The sequence below is a fragment of the Cheilinus undulatus genome, linkage group 7 (assembly GCF_018320785.1).
Source record: "Cheilinus undulatus linkage group 7, ASM1832078v1, whole genome shotgun sequence".
Taxonomy (NCBI): domain Eukaryota; kingdom Metazoa; phylum Chordata; class Actinopteri; order Labriformes; family Labridae; genus Cheilinus; species Cheilinus undulatus.
The window spans coordinates 12,649,772-12,676,386 of NC_054871.1; the positions used below are offsets into that span (position 1 = coordinate 12,649,772).

Here is a 26,615-nt window from a genome sequence, read left to right on the forward strand (position 1 = left end):
GGAACAGAGTTTTCTCCATGCAGATTTAAAGTACTGTGACATGAGTTCATTTGCAGACTTTTTTTTACCACTATCAGAGTCCTAAAACAAAATCTGATTAGTAAAGGTACAGGATTTATTAACGTGATATGCTATTGAGACCTTAATAAAGATAGAAAATACCACATAGCTTACTTTAGGGAAGATAAAATTTGACTGCTCTCTTAATACCATATCTTAAGGAGATCACACAGATCAGGATGCTAAATGCAATTTTGCTCATTAAAACTTTTGGCTCCAAGTTTTAGGATTATAAAAACAGGTTTAAACAGACAGAAAACCCCCTCTGGATGTCCAATTTTGCCATTCTGCACTCATGATAGCCTCCACCAGAGCTTAAGCAGTGCTTAAGTTAAGCTCTACACGTGAGGGAGAAATCATAGTCCACAAAAAGATTTACATATGTTTCCAATTAATCATAGCTATGATAATACCATTGTCCTGGAGCATGATATTAATCAAGTACTTACATTTTTAGTCTTTGAGATGAATTTGATTGGTGTAGATTTATATAATCTCTGCACACATCCTGCACAAGGAGTCTACTTTGCTTTACGTAAAGGCAGAGCTGTCACATCACTACCCAGCAAACCCTTGTTTCTTTGGAAAGATGTTTAAAACTGTTTCAAAATCAAAGGTTTTAAAGCACCAGTTTTGCTCAGTTAGTGGAGCAGGTGCCCATACACAGTGGCTAAAGTCCACAATGTATTGGTCACAGGTTTGAATCCTGATCCTGTTTAGGGTATGTTTCTCCAACTTTCGCTCCCCATATTTCTTGTTCCCTTCCAGTTTTCCTACCAAATATAAGCCCAAAAATAAATTGCTAAAATAGTGAAAGTCTTTTTTCAATCTGCTTGTCTCATAAATTCTGTTCTACATTAAAACACATCTTATTTTTAAGTCACAGTGCAGCTCAAATGATTGAAATACAAATATATAAACAACCACTCAAGTACCAATCCACTGACCAATTGCTTAGCCCCACCCCCAACAGCACAAGCTATCTGCATTTCTCACAGCTCTACAATGCACACAGACAAGTCATATATTTGAAAAATGATGTGTAAGGGATAAATATAATACTGGCTAGAGAATTAGGTGTATTTTATCCCTTTCCCTAAACCTCACATAAACACAGCAAAGTGTCTCCTTTGGATTATGCCATTTCACAGCATTCCAGTCAGCTCAACATAAAGAAGATAAACAAGGATGTCTGCATCGATTCTAAGGGAAGGAAACATAGTGTTACATTTTGCAAAGACAGTCTGGGTCCAGACCGCAGCCCTCTTGCAGACCACTACTGTAAGATGCAATCTCTGTCTGGAAGGAAATATGTGCTAAAATTTTAAAAACAAAAATAAACTTCTGGTTAGGTAAAGGGTAGCTGTTAAGGTTGGGGTCAGGGTGCCAAAAATTTAAAGTCAAAAACCTGACCTGCAAAACATAGTTTTTAAATGTTTAAGAGAGCTGAGTAAACAGTTCACTTACAGAAAAAAGCTTGTCCTCAATGAAAACACTATAAAGTAGCTAATGTGACCAAGGCTAAAGTTTAGAAAGCTATGTTACCATCTTAAGTTACAAAGGTAATGTAGATGAAAACTGTACATATTTTTAGGTTTTGCAAATATCATAATAATCATAATATCATTTACAAATATCTACTAAAAATCATGTTGCTAAAGCAAAAGCAAACATAGCTACATAGGCATGCGTAGTAACGTTAACTACATACCAGTTAGGATAGCTACATTAGCTTTGACAAAAGCTAACAAAGCTAATGGGCCACTGTTGATGTAACTACCTCTAAAACAGGTCTACACATAATTTTATCTTTATATTTTTATCCTGGAGTAGACCTCTAAACTTTATTCTGTTTAAACGAAATGTTTCCTGGCCATTGTTGAATTTAAAAAAAAAAAAAAAAAACTTCTAAATCAGCGGTCTGCAGCCAGACCCCTCTCTATTTTGCTGCAAAGAGACAAGGGTATACAACCACATACATTATGTCAGTACATCATGTTTACCATCCTCTTGCAGAAAACTTTGCTACGTAACGTTACCCCAACTTAGCTAATCAGTGTTAATGTTATGGCCAATTTAAGCCTCATGATATTAGCCCCTTAAGAGCACTGTCCCTGGTTCATACTGTGAGCAATTCCAGTAAAGTTTTCAAGTGGCTCAAAGTATTGACCAGGAAGGGCACTTTAAACAGCTTTTCTTCCACATCATGTGAAATTCATTTGTGAAACCTAAACAGTGGTTTTCTAAATATACCATATGGAGCACTGTTTTTATTGAAAGGAGCCATCAATTCAAATCAAGAAGTTATCTGTGGAGGTGGACAAAGTGGAGCAGCCTTGCTGGTTTGCCATTTGACCTGGAAATCCTAGTGGGGGTCACAACAAAAGGAGGATGGGGGGAATGAAGTTCCAAATTATGAGGTTGAGCCAATGGTAGGTAGTTGAAAACTAGTGCAAAGATGTTTTGGCAGTTCAAACACTATTTAATCTGGTTTTTAACCACATTTACATGTTTAAACCATGCTTAATACTTATTGTTATTGACCTTGTAATGAAAATGCGTATCTGTAAGTGATGGGCTTTTTGAATAGAATTTTATTTGCCTTGTTACCAGGGCCTTTTTCTGGATTGTTCTCTCCCATTTACCACATCTTAATAACTACTTTTCATGCAGATAAACATGGATTCCTCAAAGTGAACTCAAATGAAAAACAAATTTAGTATGCTGGCCTGCATGTGAAACATGAAAGTCATCACTGAGTCTGATCCTGATCATCTTGCATAATGATGTTTCTTTCTTTGGTGGGTTGTAAGAAAATATCACATCATTTTGTCAGTGTGGGGGGAAGCAGTAGGTGGATCAAAAGGAAGATGAGGCAAGAGAAAAACAGAAGAGAGGAAGCAGCAGTTCATGACTCATATTTTTCCCAAGTCTTCAAGTTCCAAACCAGCTTTCTTAGCTAATACAATCAGCCACCGACTCTGTAACCACCGAGTCCACGCCCTCTGCTGCACAAACACTCTGGGGTTATGGCAACAGGATTGTGGGAACCAGAAAAAGGCACATGGTGGATGTCAGCTGAATCTAAAAAATATGATTTGACTTATGCCAGGAGGTTGCTGGAGCCACACTGACCCTGCTGGCTTGGAATCAGATCCAGCCAAAAACTTTAGTCTGATACATGCAGCCTGTAGAATAAGTGTCTCCAATTTTCTGCTTTATTCTCACACAGATTGAGTTTTCATAGATTCATATTTCCAGATAAAAAAGACCCAAACTGGTAATTTAAGCTTTCATTCAAGGCAAATTGTTCATGTCCTGAGGCCTGACTCACAACTTAAGTCTGCTTCTTTTTGGCTTTATTAATCCTGGCATCGGGAATCAATGATAACTGGTCTCACAGAGGAGCTGTCTCTGTGAGAAATGCTTTCCAATCCAGAATTGAGCGAGCTCTTATTAAATATGCAGCCAATAGCAAACAACATCAACAGATCAAAAGCTGCATGCTGAATTTAAAGATGTGGCTGCAAATTCTCGTGGGAAAATTAGATCATTAAGAAGAAAATAAATAATAATACGATGCAGTGGGACCACTATATAATCAATGAAAGAAAAAACACTACACTGCTGACACTGTCTACATACTCAGTAGCTTAGAGGAGAAAAAATAATTACTTTCCTATGTTCTGTGATGAGATGTATTATGGTGTATCTGCTGCCAATGCAGGGAGAGGATTACTGAAGAAGAACTGCACTGTCAACAATTAGACATAATGGGCACAGGAGAAGAGATGAGGGTCACTGTGAGTGTCACACTCTGTTCATTCATTTGTCTGAGCCACTTTTTAATTAATGTTCAGTTTTAAACTGGGTTTATGTTCGTAAAGGTCACTGTATCCTGCTGTAAATATCTGCTGCATAGGCTTTTCTATTCATAGGCAACAGATTATTAGGCTATTTGGTAGTTTAAACCACATTTAAGTACACAACTTCTGTGCATATATTGCTGTTGACTATGTTACAGTCCAAGGTAGGGAGATTTCACCTGACTCATCTTTGGAGGCATCTATGTACGGAAGAGTATTAGGGCCACTGAAAAAAAAAAAAAAAGAGTTTTTTTTTCACTTGTGAGAAAAAAGTCAGAATTCTGAGATTAAAGTCAGAATTCGGACTTTAAACTCAGAATTCTGAGATTAAAGTCAGAATTCTGAGAAAAAAGTCAGAATTCTGAGAAAAAAGTCAGAATTCTGAGTTTAATCCCGTGTTACCAAACATTTACCTTTTTACTGTCCCCTTGTTTCCTTTTTCATCCATAACAAGTTCTTTTTTCCAAGTTCATGTTGCAATCCTCATTCAACCTATAAAAGCAAGTCCTCAGTCTATCCAGAAATTAAGGCAATTACTCTTAGTTAAGGACAGTAAAACAGTTTTAAAGGCTAAAAAAGTGGTCATTTTAAAATGTGATTTAAAGAGAAAAAGGTGTGATTAATCATGATAAAATACAGAAATCCTGATTAGAAGATGTAATCTCAAAGCAGCCCTATTTATGAGCTTTAATGCCTCATTTTTCGGTTAGGATGGAGGACAGAGTTGGAAACCAGATAGAGAGCAGGGAAGTACAGGTGGGAAAGGAGAAATAAGCTGAACCTGAACTGGTCTGCCTGCCCCTAAGACAAAAACCGCCATAAAGTTGGGACCTTAGACAACCCTTAAACCAGGTTATGAGGATTCAGAATTTTAGCTAAAAAACAGGTGTGTGACACAATGTTTATTTTTGGGCCCACTCCTGTTCACTATTTATACGAGTGACATCGTTTCCTCTCTGAATGGTTGTCATGTTCTTTTTATGCAGATGACTCTGCTGTTTATTGAATTGAAGCTGTTCAGTTTGCCATAAAGTACTTGTAACTTTCTTTAAATGCTCCTAAACTTATATTACATAAACTTATATTTAATGCAATTAGAAAAAAGGCATGCTGCCTTCTTGAGTTAGAAGTAGTGATTATGAAAGTAAACACATTATTACCATAAGTTAGAGTTGCAAAGTTGGAATGTGACTCAAGTTTAGCTTCAGGTCCCCTATTTGCACCCATAGCTGGGTTTGCTTTGCAGCCAGTGAGGTAGGAACATCCTTTTTACACAGAAATTACAAACAGATGTAAACATACATCAGTACAACAATTTAGAGAGAAGGAAAACTGGTTCCACCAGTTAAGGCATATAACAGAGGCCTAAAGACAACCTACTGTATGTTTACAGTACAGTTTGTTGCAGCTAGACTAGGCTATTTTACTAAACTACTGTCCTTGTTCTAGTATACATGTGTTATGAGAGAATTAGTTCACTGATTAGAGCAGTGGTCCCCAGCCTTTTTTATATTAAGCCCCCCTACTCATATCTAAGAAGGGCTGAGCCCCCCCAGGCCCTACACACACACACTAAAAAAACCTGATAAAGCTGTCATTTGAACAGTTTTTAGCATTCCAAACAAAACAGCCCAAAACACAAGTTTTCTTCCCCAAAACCTTTGCATGAGCTATTCACAAGTGTATTATCATTGTTTTAGTTTGTATGACAGAGCCTAATTTTAACAGCCTCAGAACAGGCAGACCCTCACTCTGCTCCCTGAAACCTCTGCCCCCCCAAAGGGGTAACAGACCCCTGGTTGGGAACCAGTGGTTTAGGGCCTGCCTGTCTGCAACAGTAGATGGCCATATCACCCCTTTCACTTTGTCACCATTCTTCCCATTTGACCTTGCAAACAAGTTACCAATCAGTCAACTGTTAGTATATATTGAATGGTGAAACAGCTCTGCACATTGTGTATATAGTCCTCACAAAAAGGCAAAAACACGATGCATGCTATCACTCCAGCTTATGGAGATATTTGAAGGCAGAAGACAACACAACCTCTGCTATGCTAAGCATTTATGGTGTTTGACTTCAGGGCCAAAGCTTGACATGAACACTGTAGAGCATGCCCAGAATTTCTAGTCCCATACGGGCCTGTCTGAGGTGCACATGTAAGAGTAAATCAATGTCCAATGCATTGTCAATGTGTGTCTGACTTTGAGATATTCATCTTAGCAGGATTTTTGTCTATGATTTTTAACATGCAATATAAAAGTCCAGTCATAGTTGGACTATGACAGTAATTCAACTTTTATTAACAGCATATAAACATACAATGTACAAGGCTACATTTACAGCAATATTTTGGTTGGCTTCTATAAGATACTGGGCAACACTGGTGGCATCCGCCTGCAGTGATTTCAAAGAGCAATGCCCCTTCAGACAGGACATGCTGGAGGAAGCTAGGCTGTACAGTGTAGCAGACTGGTGCACACTAAGTATTGAGGTTTAGGTAAAAATATCCAGGAAAACATGCTGGCTCAATTGCACGCTATATTGAACATTTTTGAAGTGTCTTATTTTTCAACCAGACGGTCTCTGTGTTTGGCACTATTTTGCAATGCAAGCTTCTGATACTGGCTGCTCTTCCAACTCAGGGCTTCAACAGAGGCAACAACAACAAGCTAAGCTTATAAAAAAAAGAGCTTTTCAACTTAAATGGCAATGATGTGCTGTTATACAATGGGATTGCTTTTATGAACCAGCGTACACAGATAAACAACTTCTGCAGATGAAAAAGAGAGGGGAGGAAAACGTCAGTGGAGACTGGTTAGCAGGACAGATCTAGAGTTACCTGGTGGAGTAGATGTGTAAACTGTGAGCCCATGCCCAAACAGAGAGTTGGGTCTTATCAACACTTCTTCAGGACATTTCTGATCGAGGATAGCAGCTCTCAGACATCTGCAGCCTGCATCTCTTGCCATCCAGAGTTCCCTGTCTTACGAAATGCTGGAGTTTCACAAACCTTCTTCAACTTTCTGAAGATAAATTGGACAAATCAACTCCAACCAGAAGAGCTGAATGGAAATTTTTCACCCAAGTAAGTTTATGGCTGCTGCTTCATTCACCTAATAAAAGATGATAAGACAAGCACATTATGTTTGCTTTATTTAAATACTGTGCCAGCTGTTGAAGTGAAAAGCTGAGCTGAAATAACTAGTTTTAGATCAGTTTGATGTTTTTATCTTGTTTATGCCAGCAGATCAGAAACGCTGAAGCAGAAGGTCACGTAGTTGGTAGCTGAAGCTCGCAATGAAAAATTAAACACTTAAAAAATTTTGGTGTAGGAGATATTGTACCTTTCTGTTAGGTTGTACAGCCTAGCTTCCCCCAGTGCATCCTGTTTGAAGGGGCGATGCTCACTGAAATTACAGGAGGCTAATGCCACTACTTTACAACTCAAGTTCAAAAATACTGAAACATTCCTTCAACCAATATTGAGGGTAAATATAGTGGTAAAAAATTGGGACCATTTAGTATGAAAACTGTTACATTTTCATTTGAGCTGCATTTGATTTGTCACTTGGCATATGAATAACACATTTTCTGAAATTCCTTGACCTTAACAGATGCCAAAAGAAAAATAAGCTAAGCTGCACAAAAAAAATATGAGCAGAAATCCAGAAAAACTTTGCTTATTTCAAAGCCAGCTAACCACCTTGAAGATAGAACCATATAAAGATGGTCTCTGTTATATTGTTCCTTTAGGAAAAAAGACCATTTGAAACTCACCAATGAAAGTGCTGACATCGAATACAAAGATGCTACATTAAGCAGCAGAAGATCACATCCTGTATCTGCTCTGAAAGAATGTGAGGGCTGAGGCAGTATGGTTAATAAGAAGAGGATATGAAGCTGCATGCTCTGATCTGTGCAAAGAGACTGAGTAAGAGTTCCTACATAGAAGCAGAATGCTGGGCTGTAGATACATTAACATGTGGTACGAGAGGCCAAGGAGCTGCCCCTTTACTGATTTATAAATCCAAGGAAACAAAAAAGGCAGAATATGAGAGCAAAGAGGATGAAAAATCCCAGGAAAGGAAAAGGATGAGGAGGGAAGATGAAAAAAAGCTCGATAAAAAAACCACAGTGTGCCCCGGGGGGAAATCCCGAGATTCCTCAGACTCCAGCAAAGATTTGGAGGATCAGCTTCACCACCACCACACACCCAATCAATCTGCCACACGCACCAGAGTGTCAACACCCCTCAAATATTGCTGTTTCCTTTGACTTCATTAGAGCTGAGCATGTTTCTTCACGGTTAATAACAAAGCAAAGAGTGACAGGTAAATTGATTTGATATGACATATGAAATTGATATGACATTTGTTTGGACAAGGTTGGCAGAGAGATGCTCTTTAGATGCAACACCCTGTGTACAGTCACTCCAAAAACACAAGCAGAGAGCCAATAATTCAACAGTCACTCCTTTACATGCACCAACAGATATGGAGATGAAATAATAATTGGGCAAAAACATATTTACAGATAAACACAATAAGCACATTTTCTCCGTGAGTAAGAAAAACCCTACTAATAATGAAAAATGTTGTAGTGGGTATTATAATTATCTCTGGTAAAAAATCAGAGTGCTTAATGGTAAACTGAGTCAGAGGGCCTAAAGGTGGAAGCTGGAGCATGTGTTTAAATTATAGCCACATAATAAGAGTGTTAGAGGAGAAAACCTGAACATTCATTTCCCTCAAACTCAGGGGGAGAATGTTTTTGTGAAGAAGCCCTAACTTTGTTGGAGCTTAGTAACATTTTCTATTCAGATATTTATTGTGCAGAAGCTGTTAATATTAAAACCAGTTGCTGTGGAGATATTCATACAACCGCATTAATATATCCCTCAATATTTCACACACTTCTTGTTTTATTTGCACACTTGCCCTCCAAGCTTATAAGTATCTTGTGGTAAATCAAAGAGGGGTTTAAATTTCCCCAAAGCAAACTGAAATGAGTCTGCAACAAAGTATAGTAGTGTATCATCTGCATAACGATGTATTTTAAATCATCAAAAAGATTTTTTTCTGTGATATTCAAATTGGGCTGTTCTAACCCCTACATGGAAATTAATATCCTTATACTGTCTGACTCATACAAAGAGGACAAACTTTGTGATAGCCAAGTACTTTGAAGAATATGCAACAAAGTCTAGTAGTTCATTTTTTTGCATAAAGATGTATCTTAAAATTAAGCATCAAAGGGATATCATCAGTATCAGGGTTGGACAACTTTGGCTGCTAAAAGAAGTTTTATTCTCACAACCAAATTCTCATAAACTGCAGGATACTCTCAAGTGAACTAACCATAACCTACAAATAGGTTCCATTACCATTCAAAAGTGCCAAGACCAGAAATCGATCCCACAACCAGTGCATCAAGGACTATGGCCTCTGTTAACATGTTTAATATACCATATTAGCTTTTAACCTTCAAACTGAGAAAGATGACTGACACTGGGATTTACTTGGGCAGAATATTCAACACAGTATAACTGTATTTTCTGTATGAAGATTTATTTGATAATACATCAGAACAGTCCGTCCCAAACCTAACCCAATGAAGTTCGGTAGTGCATCATCTGCATAAAGGTTCACTGACAATTAAGTACTCAAGACTTGGCTTTAACATGACAGCTAAGGGTTAAAGTATGCTTTTCCGGACAGTATCTACAATCAGTATACACTGTTTTCGCAGAGTGGTCTATTACCTTAGCTTACCTTATACCTTAAATTTATAATCATAAATCACTTTGAAACTCACAAACCAAAAGAGAAAAGCTTAAAAGAATTTACAGATAAAACCAGTATTACAATATATTAGCATATCATCTGCATACTGATGAATCTGATAATCAAAACCTCAAAAATCAACATTTGCATGACTGCCAAGGGCATCAATTTACAGGTCTGAGAATGTTTATTTCTTAATTCAAAATAATCTGCCTTGAATGTCTTAGAATTGCAGTATTACTAAGGGGCTTTTCCCAACCTACCACAGTAAACTTAGCACCGTAAATAGCTTTGAAACCTTCATCTCAAAAAAGGGGACTATCTTAACATCAAGGCAACACCATCTGTGTAGGATTATATTGATGAATCTACAAATAAGGAAGAAAATATCATTTAGACTGCAATAAGACACAAGGCTGGACTAGTATTGACTCTAAAGGTGACTGATGTCAGATGCTTCAGGAGAAAAGCATTCTGCTGTTATTGATCTCACTTCCAGGATAATTGACAGGACGGACGGCTTGGAAATTGGACAGTTTTTATTAGGGTCAATGCAACTCCACTGCAAATGCAGACTGATCACACAAGCCAATCTTAATGCCCAGAAAAATGCAATAGACGGATCAATTATTAATGGACCATGCTCTGTATTGATTGGTGCCATGGACTGAAGAAGGTTGGAGCCATGCTGTTTAACCTATAAGAATTTACAGGGATGGCCTGGAGGGCCTTAAGCAAAATAATGACTATGAAATGTTAAAAGGCAACCTGGAGTTTTCTGATAACACCCTGCAAGTGGCCACTTAACATCTGATGAAAGGTGAACTGTTATTATTCTCAATTAATGCTTAAACAGCCATTAGATTTAATCAAATTGGAGCTAGAAGGCATGATTTGTATTATTTATTTGTAATATTGTATGGCATCGATTGTTGTTATGTAAGTTATCATTACACAGGGTAATTTTTAAATATATTTTTCATCATTATAAGTCTTTACATGACCTTATATATTGCTATATATTGTTATATATATGGTGTATCTAACTGTTACTGGTTGTCACTATTAAGTATGTTATTCATAGTACAACATAAACAATGTATTAGATGTTGAAATGGAGACATTTAATCATTTCATGAAAAAAAATAGCTCACTGTAAATTTGATGGCTGCAACAGATGTCAGAAAGTAGGGACAGGGCAACAAAAGGCAGGAAAAGGAAAGGTACAAATGAAGAAAAGCTGGAGGAGCATTTTGCAGCTAACTCGGTTAAACGGCGAAATGCCAGTAACATGACTCGTAAAAGGAGAACTTAAGAGAGGCAGAGTGTTTCAGAAGTAAGGATGGACAGATGTTCACCAATTTGCAAAAAAAGTTTCTAAAAATTGTGACACAAAAAAGTACCTCAATGTAAAAATGAGAAGACTTTGTTTATCCAGCCATCTATAGTACATAGCCTAATATCATCAAAAGATTCAAAGAATCTGAAGAATTCTCTGTGAGCAAGTGACAAAGATGACGGTCAATATTGGATGTTTGGGATCTTCAAGTCCTGCATCAAAAATACTTCTGATCCTGTACTGGAGATCACTGCATGGCCTCAGAAATCTTCGTCAACACAGTTCACTGTGCCATCAACAAATTAAAGTTAAAGCTGTATCACGTAAAGAAGAAGCCATATGTGAACATGATCCAGAAGCACCACTGTCTTCTCTGGGCCAAAGCTCATTTAAAATGGAAAACTGTTCTGTGGTCAGATGAATCAAGGTTTGATTTCTAAGTAGGGTTTTCCTTTTTGTATGGGATTGCATTAGTGTCTATGGCATGGGCAAATTACACATCTGGAAAGGCACTATCAATGCTGAAGAATATAGACAGGTTTTAGAGCAGTTTATGGTTCTATACAGATAGATCTGTATAGAACCAAAGATCTCTTTCAGCGAAGGCCTTGCATATTTCAGCAAGGCAGTGCAAAAGCACATACCACATCCATCCCAACCAATCCATGAGAAGAGTCTAGGTGCTAAGATAGCCCACCTGCAGTCCAGACCTTTCACCAATAGAAAACATTTGGAGCATCATTCAAGAAAAAAAAAAAAACACTCCAGAGAAGCCCCTATACTGTTGAATCCTACATCAGACAAGAGTGGGACAATATTCCTCTCCCAAAACTCCAGCAGCTATTCACCTCACTTCCCAGATGTTTATGGACTGTTGCCTACAATGGTAAGCATGGATCATTCCCTACTTTTTTTGAGATGTGTCGCTGCCATTCAAATTCAAAAAGAGATGGTATTTTTCCTGAAATTATAAAATGTCTCAGTTTGAACATCTGTTATGTCATTTATGTTCAATTGTGGAAAAAATTTGGGATTACGAGATTTGTATTGCATTCTGTTTTTATTTACATTTTACACAATGTCCCAACGTTTTTGGAATTGCAGTTGTCCTATGTAATAATAAGTTATAATGCAGAACAATATTTTTATGTAGGCCAGAGGATGCAGTGAGCAGTACCATGATGCAACAACAGCACCTAAATAACAAAATAGCATGAGATTAATGTAATTTTAAAAAATATCATGTTAATTTTAGGCCTTAATCCCATAATGCAAGGTTACAATGTAATGTTATTATCATATAACACCATGTAACATGCCATCCATTGCTCTGACCTAAAATACCTGCCTTTTTTTATAATGTGTTTTGAGATAACACTGGTTATTTACTAGCAATATACAAATAAAGAATGACTAATTGATTTAAATATGTTATTATCTGCCAAAATTAATTCTTGTGTGAAATTTGGACAGTTTATAGGAGTTTTTCTGCATCTACTGGTAAGTAAAAGAAAGAAATTATTCAGTGTTAGGTGTCTATCACTTCTCTTTTTGTTGCCATGGTACAAAAACAGGTATTTGTTAATAGTATCAAATGAAAGTTTAACATTCTGCTATCCTCATGGCCCTAGTTTGATGTAGGAATGTATATAGCTGGCTGTTAAACATGGCTGCTCTGTGTAAAAGTTTCTGGAAAAAAGAAACCTCCTCAAATGTATTTTCATTTTTATCAACATTACTGTGTCTGATACTTGGGTGAAGACAATGGTATCAGTGTATCAACAGTATCTAAGCACCTCAAGCATGTTTCAAGTCCAATATCTGCCGTCCTCCTGGCTGCTTTAAAAAAAACTGTTGATGCTGTAAATGAGCAGCCGGTAAGATTACAGAGTGTTAGGAATCAGTGTGTCTGACAGACACAGGTGATAACGGAGAGAGTGCTGCAGATGACACAGAGAAGTGCGACTGTGAGTGACACTTAATAAGATCTGGAGAACGACACACATAAATCACTGGCAGCAGCGCCGTAATGACAGAGCTGCTCTGCTGCTGCCCTCAGTTACAGCATGCTGGTTAACAGTAAAACACCCACAGAGATCCATTCTTCTGTCTCACCCCTGCAGCTAACGTTTAAATGTGTCTGAGGTCGCACACAAAGAACCCAGTAAAAATGAAATTACCTGAGATTGTGATCTGATCTGAGGGAGGCGTGTAATTAGAAGAGTCACAACCTCAATTGCAAATCTAGCTGCATTCCTGTGGAGTCATTTACAAAGCTCTATTATACTGGCACCTGAGGCTTATACCTGCATTGCTTGTTCCAGATTTTGGAAGTGATATGCTGTGGTTTGGAAAGGTTTGAAATAAGTGCACTTCATACTCTTTTTTTCTACTCCTTTGGAATCATTTTAGCTTTTTTGAAAAACATTTCTTGACTTTAAGAGATGTAAATAAATGTCTGATTTAAAACAGATATCAATTCATTAAAGAATATGTAAAAACGGGTGTGGCAGGCCCACATTGTAGGATGAAGACTTATATACTGAAACTCAGGACGGTGATAAGATGCTTCCATCTACTGGAGAAAGTCTGCTATTACAGCACTACTCAGATACATGAGAAATACAGTCCACTGTCTAAGCAGCAGAGCAACACAAATTTAAACATCATTCAAATGACACCATGAATATTTACTACAGTTTAACCTCCTGCTATCTTGTCCACAGCCTAGCCTTGCTTCAACTACTACCATTATTTATATCAGCTATACATCTATCACTGCTATTTTCAATGTTAAAGTGTATTTAAGCAGACCGAATATTAACTACTTACAGTGCATTCAGAAAGTATTCAGACCCCCTACACTGTATTCAGTTTTGTCAAAGTTTTGTGTTTTATTCTCATAAATCTACAATCAGTGCCCAATTATGACAGAGAAAAAATAAAAAAAATATTAAAAAACCCCTGAAATATCAGACCCTTTACTCAGTACTTAGGTGAAGCTCTTTTTGTTGCAAACAGCTTGAGTCTTTCTGAATTTGATACAGTAAGTTGTGCACACCTGAATTGTAGGATTTTCTGCCACTCTTCTTTGCAAATCCTCTCAAGCTCACTCAGGTCAGAGGGAGACCCTTTTTAGGTCTCTTCAGAGATGTTTGACAGGGTTCAAGTCAGGGCTCTGGCTTGGCCACTTTAGTACATTCACAGAGTTGTCCCTATGCCACCCCTGTGTTGTCTTGGCTGTGTGCTCAGGGTCATTGTCATGTTGGCCCAATCTGAGGTCCTGAGAGCTGCAGAGAAGTTTTTCATTGAACAGGTCTGCACCATTCAACCTGTCCTTAACCCTGACTAGTCTCCCTGTCCCTGCTGCTGTAAGGCAACCCCACAGCATGATGCTGCCACCACCATGCTTCACTGTTGGGATGGTGTTGGGCAGGTTTCATCAGACCAGAGAATCCTGTTTCAGGTTCTTTTGTGCAAACTCCAAGCGGGCTTTCAAATGTTTTGCATTGAAAAGAAGCTTCTGTCTAGCCACTCTGCCATAAAGCCCAGAAGGCTGCAGTGATGGTTGTCCTTCAGGGACTTTGCCTCATCTCCACACAGGATCTCTGGAGCTCAAGCATTGGGTTCTTGGTCATTCTCTTACTAAGGCCCTTCTCGCTTAGTTTGGCTGGGCGACCAGATCTTGGAAGGGTCCTAGTTGTGCTAAACTTCCATTTGAAGAGGTCACCATGGAGGCCACTGTGCTCTTGGGATCCCTCAGTGCAGCAGGAATGTTTTTTGGCCTTCCCAAGACATGTGCCTTGTAACACTCCTGCCTCTGAGCTCTGGTAGTTCCTTTGGCCTAATGGCTTGGTTTTTGCTTTAATATACTGTATACTGTAGTTCCATGAGTGTTGAGTTCAACAAAGTTGCCTTATTGAAAATTTAAACACAATGAGAATGACTGAATAAGACATTTTTATCTGCCAATTGACATTATTTTTAAGGTTTAATATGACTTTGTATAAACCCTAGTGTCTGCCCTCAGTGCTCTTCTGTGTAGACGTCATGTGTGTAGGTGGATATGGTTGACTGGCTGGGACTGATTGGAGGATGGTCTGCTGCCAGCTGGGTCCTGCTATCCCCTCAGTTAATATACGGCCTGAGGCTTTTAGTTTGGGTTGGCAGCTGATAGCAGTGTTTACTCGTGAGTGTCCAAACTGTTAAAGTTGTTCAGGGTTACTGTCTAGAGACTGGACATAACTGTTGACTGCTGTAAACAGACTGATGCTCTTGATTGTGTCACCAGACTTAATAAATTAATATCAAACAGGAAAAGTTTTCCTTTTTTCATACAAATGTAAAAACTTGTCTCATTTCCCATTACAACTATTTTGCTGAGTGTTTATTGGAGTGCTTCCTTACAATATAAAAACCCCTAAGAGCTGCTATTTAAGATGCACTTAGGTATTTATGTCTCGCTGCCCATCTCTCTGTTTCTCACACACTCTCACCAACACAGACATTTGTAAGTGAAGTGGGTCAGAGGGCGGAGGAGATGAATGGAGGTCTGAATAGAAGGATGGAGAGATGAATGGATGGCTGGATTAATGAATGGATGGGTGGATGGATAGATGTGAAGAGAGAAGAAGATGTAAAGGGGTCAGAGAGGCACAGACTGGCTGAGATCCAACACAGGCCGAGTGGAGCGACTCTTCTGTAAAACTTTATCCTAAAATACTCCTCAAAGATACCAACAGCCTGAGGATGTGAGGGCTGCAGCTCAAGTCTGTGAACCTGCTGATAATTTTAAGATATAAAAGCCGAAGAAAAGCTAATTTAAATGTTCCAGTAGATTTTCTTTCCAATCAAAACTCTATTAATAGTTTCTCCCTGTTAAGATTGAGGAAGAAGAAGCTGATAATTGTCAATTTTAAGGAGCAAAAAACAGCAAATATGTTTTTGCTCTAAAGCACAGAAACTATTAATCCATAATTATTACCCAATGGCTAATAATTTTCCTTTAGCTCAATTACACAGCAGCAATATAAATGCACAGTAGGGGGTATTATTGTCCCTTGGTTCAGGCACATAAACATAATTTTCTGTGACTTAAATTAAAATGTTCAATGTCATGTGCAGTCATGAGATGTTAATGTGAAACACACTATTAACAATTGCAGCTAAACTAAGGAATTCTAAATATTATAAAAGCTGACAAATTGTACAAAAGGCATTATGTTTCTCTGGCTTAGGCTTTCTATTCTTGCAACTGATTTTTTGTGAATTTGGGGGATTTTAGTCAAACTTTGCACACATTTCCGTTCTGACTCAAGGATGAACTGATTAGACGTTTGAGGTCAGTGGCAAACTGGGCATAATGTTCACCCCTTGGTTGTGGGCGTAGCATCTCAGTTTTCTTCCAACATCGAACAAATGTCCTCTTTGACATGAGTATGAATAAATTAGATTTTTCAGGTCAAAAGTCAAAGATCCAGGTCACTAGGCCTAAAATTTATCTCTTTCACAGACACAAAATTACTTGAGAGTGCTTGGCAGAATTTCTTCTCACTTTGCACTCTGACCTCATATATTGTGAGCAGGGTAATTCAACAATGCTTTAAGGGATTTTTGTCACATTTGGCACAAAGCTTCACCTGGAATTAAGGCTGAACTAATAAGATTTTGAAGGTCAAAGGTCACTGTGATGGTACATATTATGAAGTTGCAGTAGCCTTGTGCCATTTTGTAGCTTTACCCATTACTGTACTTCCTCTGTCTGGGAATTGTGCGAGCTGAGTCTTGTTCATGTCCCAAACATATTCATTTCAGTCTTATGATGCAGAGGTTCTCAAACTTTTGAAGGCCAAAATAAAGGTGCTGGAGACCAGGGACCCCCCTGTAACTAAAGGTGATTAAAGCAAACCTGAACACAGCTGTTCAAATTCAAGAACAGTCATGTGCAGACTTATTTAAAGGGTTTTTAAACATTACATTGATTTTAGCATAAATCGCACCAGTGGCATGCTTTTATTTTATATTTAACTAATTTTATGTGCATATTTTTTTAAATAAAAATGGGACAAATATAAAAATACAAGTTGTTTCTGGAAGGCATTTGGCAACCCCCATTTAATGTCTCGTGACCCCGACGATGAGAACCACTGATATAAGGGTAATGTTGTCTTACTACTGTAGGGCAGAAAATAAAAAAGTGTTATAAGCTGTTATTTGCTATTTATGATGGTATATAAGAACTCCTCTAATAAAAACTGAAAAAATTAAAACCTTAATTTTCCAGACAAAAATCAAAATTTTGAAATTATAAAGTCAGAAATGTATGAGCACTCACATTCAGAATGTTTTAGATTATTAAATCATGAATCGATGGAGAAAAATTTCTATTTTAAAATGTTGTAAATTTACAACAACAACAACAACAAAAAAACAATAAAATATTCAAGTTTTAAAAAAGTTGCACATTTATGAGAACCAACAGTTGAAAAGTTTCGGATAAAGAAGTCAAAAATAGCTAATTGCATGTAGAAAATCATATCAGATAAAGATTTTGTCTTGCATAAGTACTGCAGCTGAGAGCCTAATCAAATTATACTTTATACTGCAACAGTGCAGTATACAAATAGTTATGATTCTATCCCAGAATCCTCACTTTATCATGAGCATCTGGACTTTACAGAGACATTTCCAATCAGAGGAAGACAACACTGATCCAACCAGTGTTTTTGCTTTCTCCACATATCATAACTTTATGATAGCACAAATTTCTGCCTTTAGAAGCTTGACATTTTTGAGTTCCTTCAGTTTAAGTTTAAAGTCAAAATTTGAGTTATTTTTAGTTAATTTATAACTGAATCAATTTTAAAAAAGCCTTTAAAAAATGTATTGATGTTTTAAAGATAGGTCCTACAATACTTGTTTTTAATGACCTAGGCTGAGTTAATGTAAAACAAAATGTTTGAAATTCTGACTCTATTTTAATGCAGTGTGCTGGACTAAATTGTTTTTGCTGACCAAATTGAGACAAAAAATTTAAAGGTTAAAAGTGACCAAAATATGAACAATAATCATTCTAATCTAACGTCTAAGATTAAGACTAAATCTAAAATATTTACCCAAAATAACACTGTTTTGTTAAGGATAATCATTTAGGAACATAAAATTAATAAACTGATACCAGCAGCAGAAGGTTCCAAAAAATGAGCATCATAACCTGTGCTTAAGACTCAGACTTAAAGGCTGCAATTGGCATCTAAAGATGACCTTTTGACTTATTAGAATACATGTTTTCCATAAATTAGCATTCTTCAGTTTAGTTTTACAAATTAAAAGCAAATAGTGATTATCCCTACAACTGAACTTCACTGCTCAATAATAAAGGAAGAATAATCTCCTATTATAGCAGCCTTTATACAAAGGTAGTAGTTTAAAAGGGTTTAACTTGTTAAAACAATGCTAATCAATCTCCCTGCATTACTTTCATTCTTTAATTAATTCAAACTAGAGCTGCAGTGAAACACGACTCCTTCAGTGACCGTCACTGCATCCCTAATGGTGACTAAGCACAGAGTGACTGTGAGAGTGTGATGGTTTGTTTGTTTGTGGACGATGTCTTTACAGGGCTACATGTTCTGTTTCATGTGGTTGATGAACCGTTAACTGGAAATGTCCCCATCCCAGCATCTGAATTCCCCTCCGAGATACAGTAGATAGCTGCTATGTGTGTAGGAATGTGTGTGCTGTACTGTGCCTGCGTGTGCGTCTGTAAAAGTGTGTGTCCTTGTTGGCAGTTTGAGCTGCCAACGTAATCACCATGAGAAAGACTCTGGAAACGAACTCTGTAACCTTCACAACCCTGTCATTCCTCCGTCCTGGCAACTACGGTTGAGGTGCCACACAAATTCACAAATGCTGTGATATAGCACCTTCTTAAAAATCCCAAAATAATTCTGACTAAAACTTATTTATGCCACGGAGATCTGTGAAAGTCAAGCAAGTTCTGTTTCAGATTTAAAAAGGTAAATACAACCCACATTTTCCTCCAATGTTTAAATCCTAGCAGGAAGTTAAAGAACTGAATAACTATAATTACTGCTTTTATCAAGGATGCATATCATATCTAGGAAATCAAACACATTTTTACAAAGTGAAAACAACATTCATGAGTGAACCATTAGCTGCCTATCCAACAGTCCTGGCTGTCAAGATTAATTGCATTAATCACATATAACTAAGACTGACAAATAATGTATTCATTTTTGTGTCCTGATTAATCTCATGCCTTTTTGTCTCTTTCAGGACACTTTGGTTGAGCTACTGCAGTGTCTCTCTGCAGCCCCAATGATGTAAAATAACTTCACCACTGCCCCTTAATGTCTCATTTTAACTTTTTGTTTAAATCCCAGACAGCTCAGTGGACGAGTCAAAGTCATCTGCATATTGTGTTTTCAAACATTTACCTGTTTACTGTTCCATAATTTCCTTTTCAATCCATAACAACCTCCTTTTTCTGAGGCTAACTACATGTCATAATCTTTAAATTACCTATAAAATAGTTACGTATAATGGAGTTTTAAAATGTGATCAAAAGGATGCGATTAATTGTGATTAACAATAGAAATTCTGATTATAACTGCTTTTAAAAATTTTGATCCTTTGACAGCCCAAGTACACACAGATGCTGTCTGGGTCGCTGCTATGCACAGACGCAGGACATCAGTGCCAGGGCCATCTTGGAGCGGGGTAACCACAGTTTGGAACAATGTAAGTCTCTTACAGATGGTGGTCTGTCCATCAAGAAAATATTCAAAATTTTCTGAAATGCAAACCAATTTTTATGTGAGTCACAAATATCAGCTCTGGGATGCTCTACTAACTTCTAATGTGTTGCACAAGCTGAGATAGTTTCAGTTTACCAACAGAGCAGCTATTGGTGTTTTATCTAAGCCACAAAGAAAGCCTGTGATGCAGCTCGTACCTCTCTACGACGTCTTGGCCGCTCCAGCATGTGTGCTGCTCGACCTCCATCTCACTCTCACAGAGCATCTCAGGCAGCTCGGAGAAGAACCACTGGTACCTCTGGATCGAGCCTTCAAACTCCCTGAAAGAGACAGCAGTGCACAGCTGAATGCACCGTTGGTTGAAAGTGAGAGCAGGAGCAATGCACCACATGGTTTTACTTATTTTAATTAAGACTTTTCAGCTCTATTTCCTTCCTCTGGATAGACACTTACTATACAAATGTAAAAATATTCAGTACTATACTATATCATTTTCATAAGGTTTGGAGTGTTTTTAGGTTTGTATTCCAAGTTTATTTTGTTTACATACATTCATGGGTCACAGAAACAAAAAATGGACTCTGACACTCCAACAAAAGTTTACAATGACTCTGAATTGTAGCATGCAGCCAACAAGATAACTGTTTATCTATATCTACATATAATTAGACTATGTTTTACTCCGGTACAGTAAATCCTGCTCACATAGTGTGCATGTTCTGCAAACATTGTTTATCCCCTTGTTTATATTGTGTGTGTCATGGTGGATTTGGAGAAGCACTGACTAAATCAGTATCAAGAAAGCTTCTTGTGTCTGCCTGTTCGTCGAAGGGGATTGCACAGTACGTTTACATGCAGCTAAAACAAGCTGAACTATTGTGCTTATCTGACTAAACTGGATTTTTAAAATCCATGTTAACATCTTAGTCTGACTGAGATTGCATTAAATCCAACTTCCCAAAGTCTGACTACCACACCTAGATACACTGAATACAAAAAGTCCCCCCCCCCCACAATATTTTACCCTATTATTGATTTGGTGGTGGTAATGGAACTCTGATATGAAGTTTGTTATCAAATAAGTTGCAGTGTAAATATGATGTTATTTGTTAATAGCCATGCACACATTTTGATATGAAAATAATGATAAAGAAAATGTTGGCTGCGTCACAAGAGAGGAAACTTCAAGCAAGGAAATCAACGATGTCTGTTTGAGGACTTGGGAGGATTTTTCCATAGATTTTTCCCATAAACAGGGCTAGCTACAAAAAAGAGTATTTTCATGTAAAAGAAGACATCATTAAAGGTTATTCAGGTAGTGTAGATGTTGAATCTGTGTTTATTAAAAGCAGCTGACTTCAAACAGCTCAGTTACTTTTTCATACAGGTGCAAAAAGATATCTTCTTTTAATTTGTGATCATGGTGGAAAACTTCAGTGACGATAATCTTCAAAGCAACCAGAGTAAAAGAATTTACCTGGACAGTTTTTTCAAGCTGCGACTCTTGTCTCCTTTGGAACCTTTAAGGACGAATGACCTGGTCGGACATGGAAACACAGTGGAAAAAAATACTCTGCCATAACTGAAGGTCAAAGAAAGACAAAAAAGGAACATCTGCTTCTTCTTGTAAGATTTTAAATCAACCCCTCTGGTTTATTCAGACTTTCCCCAAAGTTTCAAACCCTTGACACAAACTATTAACTGTCATCAGTGTTAAACTCACCTCCTGGACTGACTCTGCAGACGCCGCTTAGCAGGTGGGCCCACTGAGGGAGTCGATGTGAAGTGGGACGGCTCTGTAGTCACTAATGTAGCGGGTCTCACTGAGGGTGTAACAAGTGTAGTGGTGGGATTTCCAACTGGAATCATGGGAACAGCTGCCTGAGGTCCACAAACCTTCTCCACCTGGAGGAGAGAGAATTTGTAGGACAGCATTAAAGGCAGAGTTCCACATAACACATAAATCATTGGATTATCTGAAATATGATCATAAACCAAACCGTGTCTTCAGAATTTTACATTAAAAAAATAAGTGGATATTGCAGATTAGCTGTTCAGTTTTCAGAAGAGCTCAGATGAAGAGTGCAATGCTAGACCAAGATCTAGACTTAACTTTCTCAGTCAGGTATTTGTTAGGGGACTTAGTATACATGCAGAGGCATAAAAAGACAACACAATACCCATTACTACATTCATATTACTCTGCACAGACCAGTACTGGTGAGGCAGATTTGTTCATCCCAGCATTGGCAGAGGAGACCATAGTCCCTCGAAAAAGGGCTCTCTCCTTTTGAAAGTCCTGTGTCAGAGCTTACAGCTGACTTGGGTGGCTGAGGAGCATTGATGCTGAAGCCTGCCTTTCTTGCCTGTAATTAATTGTTACAAAATCTAAGAATATATACATGATCACATCATGAGACTTAAGAACAGCTTTTTCCATCACATTATAAGACATTCAAATCACTACAATTCACATTACCAAGTGCTTGTCAACCCTGTGGCTCCCAAACTGCATGCAGCTCTTTTGACTTCAGTTGTGGCTCTAAAAAATCCAGATCATCAAAGAAATTTTGATATTAGCGTGGACGGCCTGTTTAAATCATGCCACAGCATCTCAATCAGGTTTAAGTCCAGACTTTGACTTGGTTACTCCAAAACCTTTTTTTTTCTTTTTTAGGCCATTCAGAGGTGGACTTGGTGGTATTTTTCGTATCACTGTTCTGCTTCATAACCCAAGTGTGCCTGACTTTGAGGTCACAAACTGATGGCCGGACATTCTCCATCAGGATTTTCTGACAGAGAGCAGAATTTATGATTCCATCAATTATGGCAAGTCAGCAGACAGTCCCAAACCATCACACCAGCACCACCATGTTTGACTGATGGTATAATGTTCTGTTTATGAATTTTACGCCAGATTTAATGGGACGCACACCCTCCAAAAAAGATCAACTCTTGTCTTTTCAGTCCACAGAATATTCTCCCAAAAGTCTTGGGGGCCATCAAGATGTTTTTGGCAAACGTGAGACAAGCCTTTGTGTTCTTTTGGTCAGCAGTGGTTTCAGCCTTGGAACTCTCCCATGGATGCCATTTTTGCCCAGTCTCTTCCTTATTGTTGAATCCCAAACACTGACCTAAACCAAGGGACATCTTCAGATGTTGTTCTGGGTTCTTTTGTGACCTCCTGGATGAGCCGTCAATGCTGGAGTAGTTTTGGTAGGCCAGCCACGAAGGTTTGCCGCTGTTCTAAGTTGTCTCCATTTGTGGATAATGGCTCTCAGCGTGGTTGCTAGAGTTCCAAAGCCTTAGAAATGGCTTTGTAACCCCCTCCAGGCCAATAGATGTCGATGGCTTTGTTACTCATCTGTTCTTGAAGTTCTTTCAATTGTGTTGTGATGTGTCGCTTATTGAGATCTTTTAGCCTACTTCACTTTGTCAGGCAGGTTCTATTTGAGGGATTTCTTGATTCAACAGGTCTGGTAGTAATCAGGCCTGGGCGTGGCAACTGAAATCGAACTTAGCTTTCCAAAAAATGTGGTTAATCCTAGTTAATTCATGATTCAAACAACAAGGGGGCAATTACTTTTTCACATAGGGTCCAGTAGGTCTCACTTCACCTCCTAGTTTTCATTCCTTATTAACTCTGTTCTCAAATTCAGACTGGTTTTAGATTGGAAGAGAGGAAGGAAAGGGATGCTGCTGAATTGCAGCTCTTGCAAAAATATATTTTTTCAGAGTGGCTCCCAATTAGGGCGAGGTTGGGTACTGTTGCCATAGAGTAAAACAAACCATGAATTAAAGAGGTTAGAATCAGATTTCCCAGTTGCAAAGGTGTTTTTGAAGAATACTGCCAACCTCAAAATTCATCTTGCAATCATCTATTAACTTTAAATGCTTCACACATCACATAAATACTATCAAGGGATTAGAGGTTAGCTTTTAATGATGTATCTAATGAATGAGAAGCTTGATCAAATATCCCATGAAGTGGTATTTTCTTATTAGCCACAATTAGCAGTGCAATTATGCTTGTGTGTGTTTGTTTACCTCTGAGGAATCTACTCTACTAAGTCCACAATGTTCTCTCAAAGCTGGACGGCTACTCTATTCCTTCCTCCAACAGTGTGTGCATGCATGCATGCGTTTGTGTGTCGTCTGTTTGTCCAGAGATTAGCCACAGAAACTTTCTCATCACTCAGAACCAAGCTGCATTCTGGGTATCCGTTGTCCCGCCAACCACAGTCTTTGTCTGGCACTGGATCTGTATTCACACTCGCATACACACACCAACACACAGGCACAGACACAGACTGAGGGGAACCCCAGATTCCCTGAAGAATGAGGCTGTTTTTAGCCCATCTAGGTACAAGGCTTTTTGTGAGGAGGATCCAACTGCCAGGCTGAAAGAAAAACCCACGGCCCTTCCTCTCTCTGTGTCCAAAATTCAAATGACTTTATTATTTGGGAATATCAGTACGGATGGTTTAGCAATCTGTCCCCTTTTATTCTAATTTACAAAGGCACATTGTTGGGGAACAATCAACTGAGAGGACTTTTCTAAGGAGACTTCCACTAGACTTCCTGAATCTGAAATGTATGTTGATTAACTCTTTAGGGTAAATACAGAGTGGCACTTAAATAATCTTCCTCTCATTCCCATCATCTTCTTTGCTTACCGTGGCTGTGATGCGTGGCCCATGCAGCTGAGCGTGCAGAATAGCATCGTTCACATGGTTTCGTACTGCTAACAGTGCTAGCTCCATGCTGTTTTGGTTGCTGCTGGTTGCTAAAGTGGCAGCTAACCGTTGGAGGAGCACCACCAGACTCCCCCAGGGGGCGCTAAGCTCTGAAACACCCACCTAGAAAAGGAGGAAAGACAAAAAGAAATGACAAAAATGGGAAAACAGAGAAAAAAGGTGGTGCAAGTATAGAAAGAAAGAGAAGCAGAGCAAGCAGCTTAACCTTCTGAGACCTGAGCTTTTGTTTGGCATGCGTTTTTTGTTTTCTCTCACTTGTTTGGGATCAGTAGGACCTGATAAGTACAAAACCTCAGCCTCAGTTCAACGTGAATTGGTTTTAAGAAAAACTGATGTCCACAAATCTCCTCAATGTCCTGTTTCTGCAGAAAATATAGCACTGGATCAGTTCTAGAGCAGATGTTATGGCTGTGTGGCATCAATTGTTGGGAATCTTCAGTTGGTCAGAAATGGTGTCAGTCATAGAGAGAGGTATGGTGGAGTCGCCTTTCCACTGATTTTCATTATGGACCACAAGCACTGGCTAAGGCCAAGCATCAACAAAATTTTCCAAAATTTTTCTAAAGGTTGTATTTTTTTGAAATTTTCATTTACAATATCTACACAAATTACCTGAAATTTCAAAGAAATTGCCTAAAATTTCTGTGAAAATTCTTATATTTTTAAATATCTCAGAAAAATTACCAACAACTTCTTCAAGTGATCCAAAAATGTTTCAGTTAAACATTATCATTGCACCTAGACATTTCAATGATGATTTTCCCCAGAATTCCATAAAAATTCCTGAATAATATCAAGCAAATACCCCCTAAAATTCCTAATTGAATTCCCCAAAATGTACAAATACATTTTCCAAAATTCCATAAAATTGTTGGGAAATTCCCAGAAACGTCCAAGCAAATTCCCAGGAATATCAATGAAAATTAATAAAAAATTCGTAGGACACTCCCTCGCCCAAAAATTCCTAATCAAATTCCCCAAAATGTTCAAATGAATCTGCCAAATTTTCCTGGAGACACAGAATAGTTTCAAATCCGTTCCCCCTTCCAAAAAATGAAATTTCCAAATTCCCATGAAAATGTAAGAAAAAAATTCAAAGCTAATTTCCTCAAAAACTTTGAATAAAACACTCCAAAATATCCAAAGAAAAAAATCCTTTAGAGTACAGCAAAATTCCCAATCAAATCCCCCAAAATGTTATAATACACTAAATCCCCAAAATTTCCATGGAAATATAGAACAATTTCAAACCACCCCAACCAAAAAAAACAAAACAAAACAAAACAAAACAAAACAAATTCTTCAATATTAGGAATATATTTCCCAAAATTACCATGAACACGCAAAAACGATTCAAAGCTAATTCTTTCAAAAACTTCCAATGAAATTCTCCAGAATAACAAATATATAACAAATATTATATATAAATATATAACAAATATTTTATATAAATATATAACAAATATTTCCATGAGAATACATGAAAATTTCCAAGCAAATTCCCCAAAGTATCAAGACAAATTCCCTAAAATTTTCATGAAAATCCCTGAAAACACCTCAACATTTCAAGCAAATCATTTAAAATTCCAGACAAATATACTTCAAAAATTCTTATAGAGGAAATGACAACTATAACGTAGGAAACCAAAATGTCCTCATATGTAGATAGAGGAACTCAGGAGGATAATTATGCACGTACTGCATCACACTTTAAAATCTATCAGAAAGAGAAAAACTGACTTTGAAACCCTGCTAGAGAGATAAGAACAAAAGTATGGATGCAGTAGTCGAGGTTTTATCCAGTGATAGGACTGCCAAGACCATATTGTTCATAAACCGAGCTGCCTTCTGTCGCAGAGAGCCTCTTCCCTCTCGTCCGTCTGCCTCTCCTTGACTTCCTGTGTGTGTTTTCTTTCTCTACCACTAAACATAATGGCACTTGTTTTTCCATCACACTTTCTATGCATCCAAGAAACTCTCAAGAGGGATGAGCAGTGCCATCTTCCTGTTTTGTGACACAAAGGATTTT

General features: G+C 37.9%; 1 protein-coding gene across 1 annotated transcript in view; it reads right to left on the reverse strand.

Moving 5' to 3' along the window:
- The window catches only part of LOC121512443 (glypican-5-like), a 101,862-nt gene that overhangs the window by 48,489 nt on the left and 26,758 nt on the right, over window positions 1–26,615 (reverse strand). Inside the window, exons 4-7 of the mRNA XM_041791717.1 lie at window positions 24,506–24,688; window positions 21,553–21,734; window positions 21,307–21,366; window positions 20,027–20,149 (exon numbers count right to left, since the gene is read on the reverse strand). Coding sequence (XP_041647651.1) covers window positions 20,027–20,149; window positions 21,307–21,366; window positions 21,553–21,734; window positions 24,506–24,688 — 548 coding nt within the window. The remainder of the gene's footprint in view (window positions 1–20,026; window positions 20,150–21,306; window positions 21,367–21,552; window positions 21,735–24,505; window positions 24,689–26,615) is intronic.